At 39.7% G+C, this 17156-nt stretch overlaps 1 protein-coding gene across 2 annotated transcripts in view; it reads left to right on the top strand.

Moving 5' to 3' along the window:
- ctif (CBP80/20-dependent translation initiation factor) overlaps positions 1-17156 on the top strand; it is a 53306-nt gene that overhangs the window by 21870 nt on the left and 14280 nt on the right. The window contains exons 8-10 of one of the 2 annotated variants that reach the window (XM_051412489.1): positions 8157-8233; positions 12000-12080; positions 16386-17007. In XM_051412489.1, the coding sequence (XP_051268449.1) occupies positions 8157-8233; positions 12000-12080; positions 16386-17007 (780 nt within the window). The remainder of the gene's footprint in view (positions 1-8156; positions 8234-11999; positions 12081-16385; positions 17008-17156) is intronic. The other variant, XM_051412490.1, reaches the window with a different exon arrangement.

Raw genomic sequence — 17156 nt, 5'->3', positions numbered from 1 at the left:
CTTTCCAAATGTTGGACCTTTAAGCTCAGATTGTATATACTGGTGGTTAATATCTTACAATGCATCATTATTTATTATTCAGTTCATTCTGTTAGTCATATCTTTTGTATGTAACATCTTGATTTGTAAAGTAACTAGTATAGCTGTCAGATAAATGTAGTAGAATATAATATTTTAAACAGTGTAAAACAATGTTATTATTACCATATTGTGTGTTAAAGGAATAGTTCAACATTTGGGGAAATACATTTGTTCACTTTCTTGTCGAGAGTTAGATTAAAATATGGATACCACTCTCATATCTGTACGCTAAATATGAAACTACGGCCAGGCGAATTAGAATAAGTAGTAGAATGAAGTAGAATAAAGACTGGAAGCAGGGGGAAACAGCTAGCCCGGCTCTGTCAATCCGTTTTTACACTTCAGCTTGTTGAAACCAACTAAAAAATAATGTGTTGAATAGTGAGCTTTAGAAGTGTTTGTGTATATTTTTGGCTTTGTATAGAGTTGGTCTTGCTGTTTTCCCCTGCTTCTAGTATTTATGCTAAGCTAACTGTCGCCTGGCTGTAGTTTCATATTTCCTGGGCAGACATGAGGGTGGTATCTATATTTTCATCCAACTCTCAGCGAGAGGGCAAAAAGCTGATTTCCCAAAATGTCTTTCTGTTTCTTTAAAACTTGGCTAGAATAAATCAGATTTCTCTTTGATGCAAGTATAAACTACATTTATAACTGTGTGTCCATATGCATAGAATTTTATTTCAAAATGATTCACGGCTTCCACGCCATTGGTGACAACATTTCTTCAAGGCTGGAGGGCACCAGAGAAGGGACAGAAGGGGATGGGGTTAGACCAAGTAGAGAGGGAAAAAGCGGCTAGTCATTTAGGAGACATCCGGTCTGTGAACAAAGCCATCCAGCAGGGGAACAAAGCCGGAGTCTGGAGCTGAGATATTACAGACTGGTTGGCCCCTCTGTCTGGAAGTGTACGTGCCGCAGAGCAGGACTCCAGTTGAGAGGGGACATTGGGGGCGGGCTGGGATTTTTTGGTGATCTGTCTGTCAGCTGTCAGTTTGTCTGCATTCCACTCATAGTATTTACACATTTACCTTTTCTTTAGAATTTTACTCACCACAAACACACTCGTTAGTCTTCTTCATGTCTCTTCTATCATCTTTTACCTCGTCTCCCTTTGGTTCTTCCTATTTGCTGTTTCCTTTTCCCTATTCTTCTTTGACCACCATCATTACGCTCCGTCCTCCTCCCCTCATGTCGTCCTTCACTCCTCCCCTCCATCCTTCAAATGTTGGTGGGCAGCAGAACAATATCCAGAGGGTCATGGTGACCGGCAGCCCCCTCCCTGTGGTCTCTTCCTGCTATTGTCCCTGGTCCTACTGCTACTTGGCTCCTGCACTCTATTAACCGCACACATACTGGCTTAATCACCACTGCACACTGTTCTGCTCTGGCCTCAATCATGGGAGAAACACTGGAGACTTGAGTACATGCAGGAAAGCAGGATACCTTGGGAAATTTGTGACTAATTCCACAGAGTGTTTAATAATAGTTCATGAGTGACTTGTCACATCTGAATGACAACCAGAATATGTAAATAAATGCAGAAAAACAAGATTAACCAAAGTTATTCTATTACAAATGCATAATAATGAAATGTGAATTGTAAAACAGTTGATGGTGTGAAATTACAATGCCAGAAAGAAGGATAACATTTCATTTTTTGTCCCCTTTTTCCCCTTTCCTCTATTTTAATTATTGAACTGATTTATACAGTACTTGACATATTAGTGGTGTGTTAAATCCCATGAAACAAGGTAACCTCAAGCCTGTGCCATAATTAAGTTCATTTTCTATCCGTAGTATGTTCATGATAGGTTGACTGTTGCCCACGGTGTCAATTTACGGTAATAATATAGTAGTAAAATCAGCTTGCTTCACTGTATGAAGCAGCCAAAATGTCCTCACAAGAATAGGGTAATTGAATAGTCGTTTTTCACAAATATAATGCAAACCAGACCACATGTGCACACACGAGGCATTAGGACTGATCGTGCAGAGAAGATAAGGTGACTTTGACTGTAATGTAACACAGACAGCACATATGATTGCAGTCTTTTTTTCATCATTTAGAGAGATGGCTAAAACAGAGCTGTAAGCACGTGACACCTGCTGCTGCAGCAGTGGTTGTCGCGTGATTACATTTCTATAAAAGGTGCTACAGATTTTCTCCTCGTTTTCTCTGACACTTTGATCCCACAATGGCTCAATCTCCTCCTGTAGCTAGAACCCGAGTTCTTTGATGTACCTGTCTGCCTGTCTGTGCTCTGCTGTGGCCCTGGCCTCAGATCACTTATTAAATAAGACATGGATGTCAGGACCTAAAATCTTTGCCTCTTATCACTGATCACCCACCGTACCTGACTGTGGCAGCTTTAAATCTCTTCTTTTGGCTTTCGCTGCAGCCTAAGTTACATGAAAGGCCTAAAATAGGGATCATGAAACATGGAGCAAATCCTTTACTACAGGGATTTGACAGAAAAACTATTGGAGAAATTCTAAATGTTAACTTGATTTCTGACATGAGAAGGAGCAAGGCATATCCAAGATCACAGCATGACAGCAGCACGTCAGAGCCAATATCGAATAGTGTAGCACTTCCTGTCGCTTAATCCTCAGGAAAAAAAACAGATCTTATTACAGCCCCCTGTAGTGCTTATGAATCCCAAAATGTCACTTTTAATAATTTTAATTTCAACACACTGAGATCAGAAGAAAGTTTAACATTTTGGAGATGCTATTGGGCACCAAATCAGAGAGTGTAACTTGAAGGTAAATTCATGGCGGCAATATTTGCTACAGAATCTGTACAAACCTGCACTCAACAGTAGAGCAAAATATTTTTGCACACTGAGTTGCCAGTTTATTTGGTATACCTTTCACAAATTTAGACAAATTACTTTCCTCTGGCTACATTAAAAATACATCTGGTTGAACATTTTCACGTGGTGAAGAGTTTAAATTGTCTTTTAACACAGTTAATAGTTACATATAGCTGTGTCTAATAATAAATGAAAGACATTTTATCACAGTTACAGAACTTCAACTAATGAGCAAATGGACACAGAAAAGAGACATAAATAACAATGCAACATTATTTATTTGTGCATTTATGTATTTCTGCATCCCTCTCAGTATTTTACGTGCTCGCTATCTTGTATTTACAGTCTCTCTCTCTTGTCGTCATACTTGCTCTCTCTCTCCTCTGCTCTCAACAACCTGTCCTGTAATGCCACCCCTGGGGCAGTTTTAAATTTATTGCTTTTGGCTGAGGGCCCTCGCAGCATAAATAAGCTGAGAGAAACAATGGACTGACTGAATGAGCATCATACCAGAATTGTTATATACTAGAAGGGACAGGAAGACATGCACTTCACTTTCTATGCTATTACAGAGAAAGTTCTATAATCGTTATTCTCAGTTTCTATTCTTCACATTTCCATCCCTATTCGCTTTTCTCATTTCCTTACTTTCCTTCCTTGTTACTTATACCCCTCTCACACTAAAGCAACGTCATTGTTATGAATGGATCAACAATGGTATCTCGACCCTTCTGGCAAAACCCTTGGAAAAATAAACTCTTTTTTAGATACTACCAGGGGCAAGTCTTGTTTCTGTTTTTGCTTGGGAGCTACGTGGCTATGTGTGTGTGGTTGTAAAAAGGAGACATCTCTGTTAGCATCCCAGGTAGCCTCTACCAGTGACCTATGACTTTCCCTGGAATGCTACGGGGTATGTCAACTTCCTCTCAAGGCAGACGTGCACACCCAAGCACATAATACAATGCACACACAAACACACCTCAATCCGGGTTGAACAGTTTGCACTTGACAGCAAAATCAATTTGTTTTTTGGTTGTCGGGTGAGCTCCGATATACGAGTTATTCAAACACATTTGTTGTTGTTCTTGTCAAAATGATCTCTTTAAACTAAAATTGCCATCTTTCAGTGATAGACTTCACTTTTTAGCCTTGCCTTCCGAAATTAGCTCAACTAATCTGATAACACCACCCGCTCCATCATCCCCAACTGTCTCAAGGATATAATAACATGCATGTTGTCTGACATTCAACTGTCTGAAGTCCTCATCATTGGTCCTATAATCCCTCAACAAGCAGATGCAAAGCTTCTCCTTCTGTGTTGACAGCTCCAGTCATTTTCCTCCTGCATTTTGATTCGGTTCTTTTCTTCAAGCCTGACATGAATCACATTGTCATAACAGTTTGTTTTTTTTATCGAAAAAAACGTCTACATCCATCCCTTTCCTTTTCTGCTCCCACAACTTTCATCTACTCATTAATCTCTTCCACAGCCAATCAAATATGTGCAACATACATTGATGGTAGATTACTTTGTAGCGTTAATGGGGTAATTGTTAGTGTTGAGCTTGTGATTGTCAAGATGGAGGATAAAATGATTGTGGCTGTGATAATTTTCTACTGTTACAAAGTCATGACATAGTGTTATTAACTGCTGTGCGGTATTTTGTGTGATTTTTATATCCTCATCTGTAACTGTAGCAACACAGTCACACCAATTAAATTATTTGAATACAACTTAGGACTAAAGGAATACTATCTTTATACTGTAGTCTCTGCTGTTTGCACTCGTCCTGCAAACGTACAAATATAAACAAAACCCACGGACAAAATCTCTTCCTTTTTTCTATCTGCTCTGAGCCTCCCTCCCACTTACACAATCAACCCCCCTCGCCATCCTTGTCACGTCCACAGGGCTCGCGCTGCCTGCCGCGAGGTGAGAGGTCCTCTGGCTGGGGACCAGGACAGCACACGCCTCTCTTTGATCTACCCCGCACTGGCTGCTACCTGCAGATAGCATATTCACACACACACAGGGGCTCTCTCCCTTTCAGCCACAAAGACAGTTCTACATCTCTTGCTTCCTCCCTCTCCTTTTTTTGTCGGATGCATTCTAAACTTTGTTCACAGTTGTGGGTCCTATGATGCACTGCTGATGTAGATTTGAACAGTTCAAAAGAGCAATTTTTTAATTAAATTTTTTGCCTTAATGTAATCTGAATTAGTGGTGGAAAAATACTACAACTGTAAGGGTTTTGGTAAAAATATGTATCGTTCGACCCTTTTTTCCTTTTTGTGTGTGCGTGTGTGTTTGCTCACTGTCATCTGGTTACCATTTGAAGGCAGAATTACAGCTAATGATATCCTAGAGGAAAACTACAGTAGCTAAACATGCAACAGTTCCTCCTTTTCTTTTTCTTTCTCCACCTACTTTTTCTCCCTGTCAGACCGTTCCAGAGACAAGTAGTCAAAGCCTGGAAAAAAAAGCTGAATTTCCTTGATATTAATACTTTTGGGTTTATACGTGAAGTCTTTTAAATTGCTCTGGTCAGAGTAAAACTTTGTACTAACAGACAGTTTGGATGTGTTTGTCTGCCTTTTTTGGATGTTACTGTGCCACATGAATACAGTAACCCCCCCACTCTCTCACACACACACACCCACCCACACACACACACACACACACACACACACTTTCTGCCTCTCGCATCTGGATTCAATCAGAACCCAACGATCCCCCAGCAGCCTCTCTAAGAGAGAAGTAGGTTAGAGCAGCAGTGTCAAATATCAAGCTCTCTCTCTCAAACTCATTTGCATATACAGTATGTGTTTCTGGAAAGTCTGAATGTACAGTGTGTTTGTGCAAGAGAAAAAATCTGAGTAATCTATGGAGAGAATTTTGACTCGTGTGTGTGTTTGCATTCATGCAAAACGGTGACGATGCTGTGCAGGTATGGTGTCTATACAGAATACTGGACAGTATGAATGCTGTTCTTGTGGATTAGTAAAAGATGACCCTAAGCCATTACAGCACTACAGAACAGTTTACAGCGATTTCCCATAACTCTCATTTTCTTCTTTTTTTTTCTTTCTTATATTTAACTGTAAGCCTCAGTGGGAAAATAAACCTGACTTTTTCTTGTAAGTGTACAAAATCCACCACAAGCTCTTGTTACTTCTCTACCAATAGAAACCAAAAACGCACACGAAAAAACAAAAGCACCGTCTAATTGAAGAACAAACAAGAAAGAGAGGTGTAGGGGTATAAAAAGATTGGAATAATCTGAACCGGCATCACGACTGCTTCTTGATTCAGTAAAGAGTATTATACAATTATGGCATTATATGGTGATAAATGAGAGATGAGAGAGAAGATGAGATCGAACTCTTTGGTTCCTGTTTTTTGCTTTATCAAGAAAACAACAAAAAAAAGGGAAGAAGTGAATTAAAGTGTCCAAAGAGCAAACAGTGCAAAGAGCCCCGCCTCCCTCTCACAGACTGTGGTCACCTTCTTGCACAATGCATTTGGTTAAGGGTTTGGGGAAATTTGGGGCTTTTTGTTTTGCATCAGCCTGTAACTATTTGCTGTACAGCACGTTCATCCCTGATCTCCGACTGACATTGACTTAAGTGGACTTTGCTGATGGAGCAGGTAGACGCTTATGCTATACACAGTATCTGCTTGTAGCATGTCTTGGACTCCAGTTAGACAACACATTTATACACCATTGTATTCTGTACTCAACAGTGGTGGACCTAGGCCACTTATAACCATGGTAACAGCAGCACATAGTGAGGCTGAGTGAAGGGGGTGTGTGCGGTTTGATTGACAGGGCTTATGTTTAATGGATGAAAGATGGTATCATTTCCTTTTCACGGGAAGGGATCTATATAAATAGGGAATAATACTCAACAAGTTGTACATTGGATGATGATATAACACGGCATCAAGCCAACAAAATTCCATATTTAATCAAATTAAAAATATGTTGTTTATTTACCTGAATAACTAATTTGATCATATTCTTTAATATATTCTTTTAATATCATTAAATATGGCTCCTGTACTTAAGAACTACTGTAACTTAGGTTGCTAGGCAACATCGTTTTAAACAGGAAGGAGTATGTTTTACAAGGCTGTGCCAGAAGTTCAAATTCATGTTTAAATCAGGAGAAATAGAAATTTTACTGATTCATGGAAGTCATGAACTTTCTTAGCCAGCCTCTTGTCATGCAAAACAAAAGCAAAAAGGGACCAACATTCACTGGTTCCAGCTTCTCAAATGTGAGACTTTGCTGCTTTTTATATCATTGTAAACTGAATATCTTTGGGGTTTCAACAGTTGGTCGAATAAAACAAAACATCTAAAGATGTCTGGGAAATTATGATGGGCATTTTTTAGTAGTTTCTGACATTTTACAGACTAAATGATTAATCAATGAAACGAATCAACAGATAATGTAATAATCATTAGTTGCAACCTTACTTTCTATCTCCGTCCCTCTTTTCCTCTCAGATTCTTATATGCTCGTTGTGTGTTATTGTCGTCCTGCTACACTGTGATTGGCACGGCTGTTTCGGAGCTATGAGACCAGAGATGCAACTGGCTGAGAGTGTACTTATTAATCACCATGCCCTCAGATCTATATTACACTTCACCCAGCCCTTTTGCACTTTACACTGCGGCACCTACATGAACAAAAATAGTACATGTGCTTAGAGACACCCGCACAGTCCGTGTGCCACTTTGCACTTGTTGTTTCACTTGCATGATCATGCCCTGAATTCTGAGTATGTACATTTATACACTATAAAGTGTTGTTTATTAAAGGTTAATCCATACCTGCCAGCCTATCAAAATTTAGAATTGTCAGTGGCTATGGTAATAGTGCAGTCATCCACTGGCATCTGTTAGACATGAAGATGTATTCAAACATTCTGTTATACAGGGGGCTTTAAGTACATTTCTTCTTGTACACTATGCAGCCTGCCAGTTCAGCAGCAGCACAGTGAGGAGGGAAAACATTCATAGGAATGAAGCAGATATCTTTGGCTAAATTAAATCCATGGCGATATAAACAGTAATTCCTCTGCTGATTTTTTTTTCATAAAGGAGAAGGCTAAAATGTGTCTGTTTTAGTAGAAAAGCAAGCACTTTATGTACCTTTTACTTGTATAGTGGTGACGAATTCTATAGATACTTTCCACAGTGATCTATGTTGCTAGCGACCATCTCTTACTCTTTGATTTGTCTCCAACAGGTCTTCCCACCCCTTCCTAACGAGGCTGAAATCGCACACACCAAAAAGCTCTTCCGACGCAGGAGGAATGACCGACGGTAATAATGCATGCAATCTTGCACACAGGCACACACAACACACATCTCTACCTCAGTGAGAGGGAGTGTTTTCTTCTGTTGATGTCAGATGTCAGTGCACAGCCAGTCCTATAGCCTTAACATCTCTCCCCAGCCAAAGCAATGTCAAGATAGGAATGCAGGCTCCACACTTCACTGCAGACAGGAAAGAGAAAAAACACTGAGGAGACATTCAAGGTTTTTTCACGTTTAATAGGTCACTCAACAAAATTTAAGCCAGTTATTCACTCACCCGTGTTTGCATACAAAACTGGAGCTGTCTTTTTTTTTTTTTTTTCTGATTATGGATTTACTTGTCATGCTTTGCAACATTTAACCTATGGTCCTGTCCCAAATCTCCCAACTCTGCACTAAATTTTATACTGGCACATCTGCTCCAATTGTACACCCAAGTCTGACTTCATTGAAACCAGGTCCTTAAGAGAAAAAAAAAAAAAAAAACATCTCTCTCTCGTTCTCTCGCTCCCTGCCCTGATGTCACTGGAAAACTGCTCTTCAGTTGCTAAGAGACAGGCAAAGAGAAAATATTTGGGTTGCATTTGTAGTTGAAAAGAGGAAAATTTAGCTATACCAAATGGACAAAAGCACTTTCATCCTTGTTTTTAAGTACAGAGAACAATTGGTTCTGTCCAGAGCTATGGTGTTTATGTGTGATGGGCGCAGTGTAGGCCTGGCAAAAAGAAAAGAACAAAAATATAAACTTGGATCAACATCAGTATGCTTAGGTTTCAGTCTATTTGTTTTGTGAACTGGAAATATTAACAAGAGACCATCTTGTTTTTTTTGTATGCTTCCAAGCACATGTTGTCAGTTTGTATTTAAGTTTTATATATGTGTGTGTACGTCTGGTGTATGCATATGTCTGTGTGTAGAGCCGTAAGTTGAGTGTAGCCAAAATGTCTGATGCCACTACCAAGATCCGCTTGTTTTTTTTAATGAATTCTTATGAAGTGAAACTTTGACTCAGTCAACAGTCAGACAGAGTGGTGGAAATATTCACATTCACATTCTTTATTTACGTCAGAGCTAGTGACTTGCACAGGATCAGCTACACATCGACCAAATATTTTGACCATTCTGTGTTACAGAGGCATTGCTTGCATCAAAGCATACCAGGATAACTTGAAGTCCAAGGACAAGTAATGTTAGGAAAAAGTACTGTCTTGCATGACTTTCTCTTCAGACACCTCATGCCAATCCTTTTTGTATCATTGGGAATGATAGAAAAAGAAAAATCGGAAACATTACAGCATTACAAGACACCGCACAAGATGCTCAGGCAGTGCGGGAAAATACTAATTCCAAAATACTGCAAAAGGAATAATGATAGAAAGAGTTTAACCTGTGATATCAGTAGACGAAAAATGGTCTGCTCAATGGTCCTCGACTTTTGAACACATTTTCAATGTATTTACCAATCTTTTCCTGTAAACTTGCTTCAGTGTTGAGTGCATGCTGTCGAATGTAATGTGAACCCAACATTAGCATTGAGTTAGCATTCATCTCTTTGAGAGAGCCATTGCACAGGTTGCCCAAATATATTTGCACTGCAGAGATGGAGAAAATAAGGGTGGGGATGAAAAATATCAAAGGAGAGATGAGGTAGAGGATAAGAAGGAAAGAGAAATGAAGTGCCTGTTCTCACAATGCATGTCAACAACTTGCTGAATCATTCATCAGAGAGATTTCTGCAGGAATCTGGGATTTCTTTTTTTTTTTTTTTTTTTTTTTTTTACAATATGCAACAATTACAAAGAGAGACAGAAGTGAGTAGAGTAGAATACAACTTAATTGTTCATAAAAGGTGAACAGAATTTGGCTCTGGTCCATCTGGCAGGTCATTTACACAGTGAATAGTGACAGAATACAATATGCACAGTATAATAAAAACACGATTGGGGAAAAAAAATATTTCTTTCAAGAAGTCTTTCAGAATTGAGCTGCCCATTGCCAGTGGGATAAATGACTTCTTATTATATTCTTTGTTGCCAGAGCCATCCTGTAGCGCAATACCAGCATTTAGCTTTAAAAACAAGGTATGGTAGAATGTCATAATAATTGGTAGTTAGGAAGGCTTTTATGCAAGTTTGAAAGGTTTATCACAACTATCCAACGTGGCCAACTGACCCTGCAGAGTATAAAAGACTTAGTATAAAAGACTTGGTATCAAAGTGTGGAAACGGGTTAATGAAGTCGAGTTGGCAGTTGGCACACAAAATGGCTTCCTCAGCTTTCATTACTCCACACTGTCCTTTATGAAGCTTAGCATGTTTGCTCATCAAATACATTAACTGCATTTGTCTGACTACACAACATGCAAATCCGTTCGATATGTCAATAAATATTAATTGTAATGAGAAACCACAGAGATAATGTTATATTTGTGTTATATTTTGTGGTGTGTTGTATGTGATGTATCCACACAGCTGGGTGAAGAAAATTCTTCAAAGTAAAGCTGTTGGAAGCCGATGATGAAATATGGAGATAAATATTGATCATATGACTATAATGTATGTGCAAAGCTTGAGTGTTGTATTGAATAAAGCACGAGAGAGAGAGACAGAGTGAGACTGAGAGATTGAGTAAAGGAAAAGTGTAGGCTGGCTGTGGCAGGAAGAAAAAGAAAGGGGAGGTAGTGCATGTGTTTCTACTTTAGTATGCACGTCAAGCAGGGCTGAAATTAGTTGTGATTTACTGGAATGTGCTGCTTACCGCTCTCCACTCCAAACAGAAAAGGGGCAAAGAAGGCGCTAATACGCACTGAAGATCTGTTCATTATTGAGGAGCTTTTACACATCTAGACTTTATTCTCTCTGACTTGCAATTGAGGAAATATAATTTTAACATTTAGCCTACAGTTTCCACATATTGTTGTTACAAAGTGAAACGATAACATACAAGTACTTAAATATAATTTGAGCCCCCAATAGCGTCTGCTGTTTGTATGAGTATATTTATGCACTGTGTAAAAGTACACAGCAGGTCTGCTTGTTTAACTGCACCTACGATAAACCGCCTGCCTTTCTGCTTATATCTTCCAGCCATGATGACTCAAAGTTATTGACCGTAATCTCCAGTTTATGCATGCATGTATTCACACACATTCAGTTTGGTCCTGAGTTTTTAATCTTAAAACTTGCAAGAAAACAACAACAACAACAAACAGTGTAAAGAGTAATGTAAATGTGCAGTCAGGCAGTCAAAACTTCCAGTCTTCCCACAGTCCATTAAACCAGTGTGTTGTGGCGCGTGTGAAGCTCTGGCTGTGTTATTGACTGTCTATCCTGCAGGCTTCTCTTCCCCGGGGCCAATCGATTTGCTAGTCTGGGTCAACCAATGGTCCAATGGGTCCACGAGTTCTCCATCCACGTACACGTACATCCAGAGCAGCAGCAATGATCGATCACCAATATCCTACCTCCTCCCATGATCATATCTGAAAATTCATTTCACCTTTTTAGTTACCACTTCCTGTTGTTCTGTGCATGTTTGAATGACGTAGTTATCAACCTGTAGTTTTTTTGTTTGTTTCCCTCTTTGCTTCCCCGCTTTTTCCCCCACTTTATTTTCTACAATCTCCCGCCTCCTCCTTCATTGTCTCTACAAAAATTACCTGCCATTTCCCTAAAAAAAATTTCGGCCACTTAACTCCACCCTTCATCTATTCTTCGTCTCTCCATCCTTCCATTCACCTGCATTGTTGCATACCCTCCTCTCCTGCTTGTAGAGCGATTGATCAGTTCACCCGAGACCAGTTAACCATACTTCTGCCTACTGGCCCTGAGGGAAAACGACAAGTCTCAGCCAGGTTAGTGACAACATAAGCCAGATCCTGAGCAGAGAATGGGACCTGAATACATTTTCGACATTTGACACAGTGATTTATTTGATTTATTCTACTCTGCAAAGCCTCCAAAGGTCAGCCGATAATTGGTGAGACGAGGATAAAGTGCTTCTCTTGCTTTTTGTTTTTCATTAAATGGTTGAAGAGAATGCTGAAAATAAGATGTAGGTAGAATGGACCCAGCCAGACAACATCAAAGTTTAATTTAATTCTGATTGTTACCATAATGTTACCAGGCTCCTCACCTCAACCAAAAAAAAAAACCAAACCCCACCAGTTTCTCATTTGGTTAGATGATTGAACGTGCCAGAGACGATGATCTCCCTGGATAGTCAATCCAAGCAACACTCGAGCTACTGCAGAGCTTGCAGTCATTAAATATGATTAACATTTTATTACTGTCTCACTTTCACCTCTCCACATCACCAGTAGATCAGGAGAAGGGCTTATTAGAGCTGAGCCTAAACTAACAGCTAGTGTAGAGATCAAATTAATCATCAGATGAGCGAATGTGTATGTTTGAGAGAGAGACTCGGTGTGTCTCTGAGCAGTCTACGGCTTTGCAGAAGATTATGAAACCTCACCCTCTGCAGTCATTTTAAATGAGATCTCACAATTTCTGTCAGTCAATGTTAGGCTGCTATACTTTATTTTATGATTATGTAAAACATTGGTTGAAAAAAATAAGCAGCTGTGTAGTAATTAAAAGTTTGCTGTAGAAAATTAAAAAACAGTCATTGAAGTGTGGTGCCAATTGCCTGACAAGAGGGTGTTCCCTTATCATTGTGTACTATAGAAGAGCTGAGCTGAACCATGTGATTAAAAAATTGTGTCAAGCTGATGAACAACTGACTTAAAAAGACGCTGAGAAAACTTGCACAGAGTTGGAGGTCGGCTGGTAAAAGCAGAGAGCCAGAAGATGAACTGTCTCTCAACCTCCCAGAGAGAGTGGAGTGGAGGGGCCAGGCGACACATAAACCAAATGAACATGTGCAAAAAAGACTATAAATATGCCCGGTAGACACATTCACTTTCGTGTGCTTCTGCCAGCGTGACACACACACACACACACACACACAAACACACACACACACACACACACACACATATATGGATGGATGACAATTTCAAGAAAATCCAGCTAGGTCTTCTTCAAGTAACTGCTGATTATTTTCTCAGTTGATCATTTAGTCTATGAAATGAAAAAATGCGCATCACAACATCTCAGAGCCCAATCTGACATCTTCAAATGGCTTCTTTTGCACGACAAACTGTAAAAATTCCCTAAATATTCAGAGAATAACAGTAAATCCTCACATTGAATAACCTTGATGGTCAATGGTTGGCATTCTCATTTGAAAAATTATATAATTAATTAATTAAGAAAAAATATATCAACATTTAACCAACATCATTTTTAGTTGACACAGAAGCTGCAGTAGCAGTTGCCAGTGTTGTTAACTTACCTTTTCTGCAATGATCAAAGAAACAGAGTTAGTTATTTTCATTAATAATTAATCTGCCAATTGCTTTCAGAGAAAATCTATACGACAAAGTCAAGCAGCATCTATCACATGTTAAAACCTGGAACCATCATGTTTGGAATTTTTGTTGAAAAAAAATACTAAAAAGATTATTCCATTATCAAAATAGCTGCATGTTAATTTTCTGTTGATTGAATAAACAATTGATCAACTAATAGTTGCTCTAGAAATATGTAAATTATATATGTCGTCTTGTATGACAATTGTACAGCTGCATCCAGCTCAAGCATGCTTGTCTGCATTTTTCTGTCTGTATTATCATGAATTTAGCTAGGTAGCTAACTAGCAACTTAGGAAAATGATGTCCCCATTCTAGATTCTATCTACTAAGATCTATTTGGTCGACTGTTACTCCAACTGGTGGAAACAGCCATCAGTGCACACAACACCAGACCGTATTTGAATTGCTGAAGAAATCAGAGATCTGAGTGGTGATTCAGAGGTCTGGAACCCGCCTACTGTCTAACACAGTCGGCCAAATAGGTGTTCTCTTAGGTTGTTATCTGACACTCGGAACACATTGTCATCTAGAGGAGATCACTTCACCATCTCTGTAGTGGTTTGAGGTTGACCCAGACCATATCAAGAATTGTAATGTTCTCCTTCTCATTTTTTTTATTACGTTTTTTTTCCTTTAACTTGTTACCCATCTGTATGTACAAGTGTTGGAGACCATAACATTTACAATATCAAGAAATTTAATACAACAATATCCCAACTATGGCCTCAAACTCACTTTTTTATATGCTCCTATTAATTAGAATCCATGGTCCCTACCATGTATCATCAGAGTCATAGTCCAACCATATTTCTCCAAAAATGTGTTTAACCTGCACGTACGAATATATTCGATTTCTTTTAAGCTCATAGAACATTTCCAAGGTTCTTATATTTATTAAGGGTGGAATGAAAATTTTTACAAAGGAGATTAACTTTTGAGTGTGATAGTGCCACACAGGTCTCTTTCACAAGGTAAAACAGTTTGTGTTTTATTAATGCAGCCTCAGAAATGTCTGGCTTGCAAATTAATTTTAACTAAACTAACTAAAAGTGCAAGGAAAAGCTTTTGTGAGGGATGACGAAAACCCACATTGCAGTCTTGGCATTGACAAACTCAGTGAATTGACTTTCTTTGCTCATCAGCCCAGCCTCCACAAAGTTTAGACAGCCCTGTGGATGTCACAGGTTTCGCTTTTGTGTATTTTTTTTTGTGATCTCTTTATTAAATAAACTGTCTATAATATTCAAAGAGGAACAAAAGCTGCAAGGAACTCTGGAGCATTTTTTAATGTTTTAACTTACAAAGACCCGCACTGCATTGTCACTGAGTGCATATGTACACAGAACTAACTTATTTTCTTTCATTACTCAATAGCACTGTTTATAGCTGTCTCGGGCAAACCGTGCATTTACAGACATACCTAATCATTATTGAGGCTACATGCTATGCTAATACGAATATCGCTTAATACTATGCTTTTACGTTTCACTAAACAGTCAAAGTTTGTATGCTTTCTGTTAGTCTCACTCTCTGTGGACATTAAAGTACATGGTACGTGTGGCTGGAAATTGGTTTGTTTCTGCGCATATGTGTTAAAGGTCCAGTGTGTAACATTTAGGAGGACCTATTGGCAGAAATGGAATATAATATTCATAGGTGTGTATAATCACTTGGGGAAAAAAAAAAAAGTGTTTTTGTTACCTTAGAGCTGTATTTCAAGTTGTTTCTATATCTACTCGCGCTGCAGGTCACCCTCTGTGGTTGCCGCCATGTTGAACAGCCATGTTTCTACAGTACCCTAGAACGGACGAACCAAAAACTGGGTGGATGCCACTAAACACTTTATGCTGGTCCTTTAATGGACTAATGTCATCTTTCAAGTCAAGTACACCGTTTCCAGTGTGTTTCCAGTCAAGTCAAGTGTTCAGGCCCGATTCTGTCTTTTAGTCAGACAGACAAAGGTCTGCCAACACATACGGTTCAACATCAAACATTTATATTTACTATAATTATTTAAATTCAGAAAAGTTCTTAAATTCAGTTCATGCTGATTTCAAACAGAAGGGCTACAGTGGAGATACCTGGATCCGGTTATATACATCCCTATGCCCAAAAGATGCAAATCCCCTTTATTTGCTTACATGTTTATTTGTTGTTGAAGGAGGTCTAGATTTCCTGCTTTTGCAGAACACATTAAGCATGTATACATGGCCTGCGCAATTTCACGTTGTAAAAAGCTCTTAAAGAGTTTAGTGTATCTGAACAAAGGTCTGCTAGGTGCTGCTAGTTGAGTTTTTTTGCGAGTTCACAGGCTCAGGCAGATAATAGGTTGCCTCCTGGGTAATCCCCTGGACCATATGTCAGCGGGTTGTCAAGCCCAGATCCAGTGCAGAAACAGGACAGAGCTATGCAGGACAGGAAAACTCACTGTGCATCCACATGTAAGCAGTCATTGGCTTTTTAATTTTTAGTTACTATTGGATTCTATCACTAGATGATACTGTTTGTGTCTGTGTCACAGTAATGTTTACAGAAGAGCACTGGTTAGTCACTGTGACTAGAAACTGAAAATTCAATGTTTCGGGGGGGCAGAGAGGAGGCTGTAGACCATCATGGTGCCAGTGTGACACAGAGGTGTAGTCAGAGTGCTGCCGAGCAGTTGAAGGTACAAGCCAGCTGCTGCTACATCACCATGAAGCTAACTGAAACCTCCTCTCATTCCAGGAGACAGCAGCGGCCTCAGGGTGGAGGAGGAGGTGGAGGAGGAGGTGGAGGAGGAGGAGGAGGAGGAGGGGGAGGAAAGAACCAACCTCAGCTGATACAACAACAGTCACCGCAGCACCAGAGGGACCAAACCCAACAGCAGTCTCCAAACCAACAGCAGCAGAATTTAACAGAACTGGGAGATAACAGAAACAGTAGTGCTGGTAGGCCGCCACGTCAGTATCAAGGAGGACATGGGCAGCGCCAAGGAGGACCACCACACCACGGATACAGCCAGAACCGGCGTTGGCACCACAATCAGAAAGGTCAGGGGCATGGACAGACAAACGCTACAGGTGATAAAGGAGGACCCCCAAGAACAACCAAAGACAGAGAGACTGAGAATGTAAAACCGGGTGACGAACAGATCAGACCACCCCAAGACTTCAGCAGTAAGAGTCTCAATGAATCACCCCAATCTGAGTCAAAACCAACTACAAATGCTTTCCCAGATCTGACATTTAATAAGGAATTGCCCAACCCACCAGGAAGTGGAAAGGCAAACGAGGGCCAGTCGGAGCAGCCCAAAATCAGCTTGCTGCAGTCGTCAAAGGAGAGGCTGAGGAGGAGACTAAAGGACAAGGTACTGAAAAGCTGCTTAGTGCCTGTCAGTCCATATTAAGGCAGTCAGGACTAATGTGTATGTGTACACACACACACACACACTACCCCTTAGTCTTATAAATACTTTCTTTATGTTCACACACACACATACCGGCATTGATATACAGA

Source organism: Dicentrarchus labrax, unplaced genomic scaffold (assembly GCF_905237075.1).
Source record: "Dicentrarchus labrax unplaced genomic scaffold, dlabrax2021, whole genome shotgun sequence".
NCBI classification, from domain to species: Eukaryota; Metazoa; Chordata; class Actinopteri; family Moronidae; genus Dicentrarchus; species Dicentrarchus labrax.
Note: the sequence above shows the minus strand (reverse complement) of the source record. Positions and strands in the feature narration are given on the sequence as shown.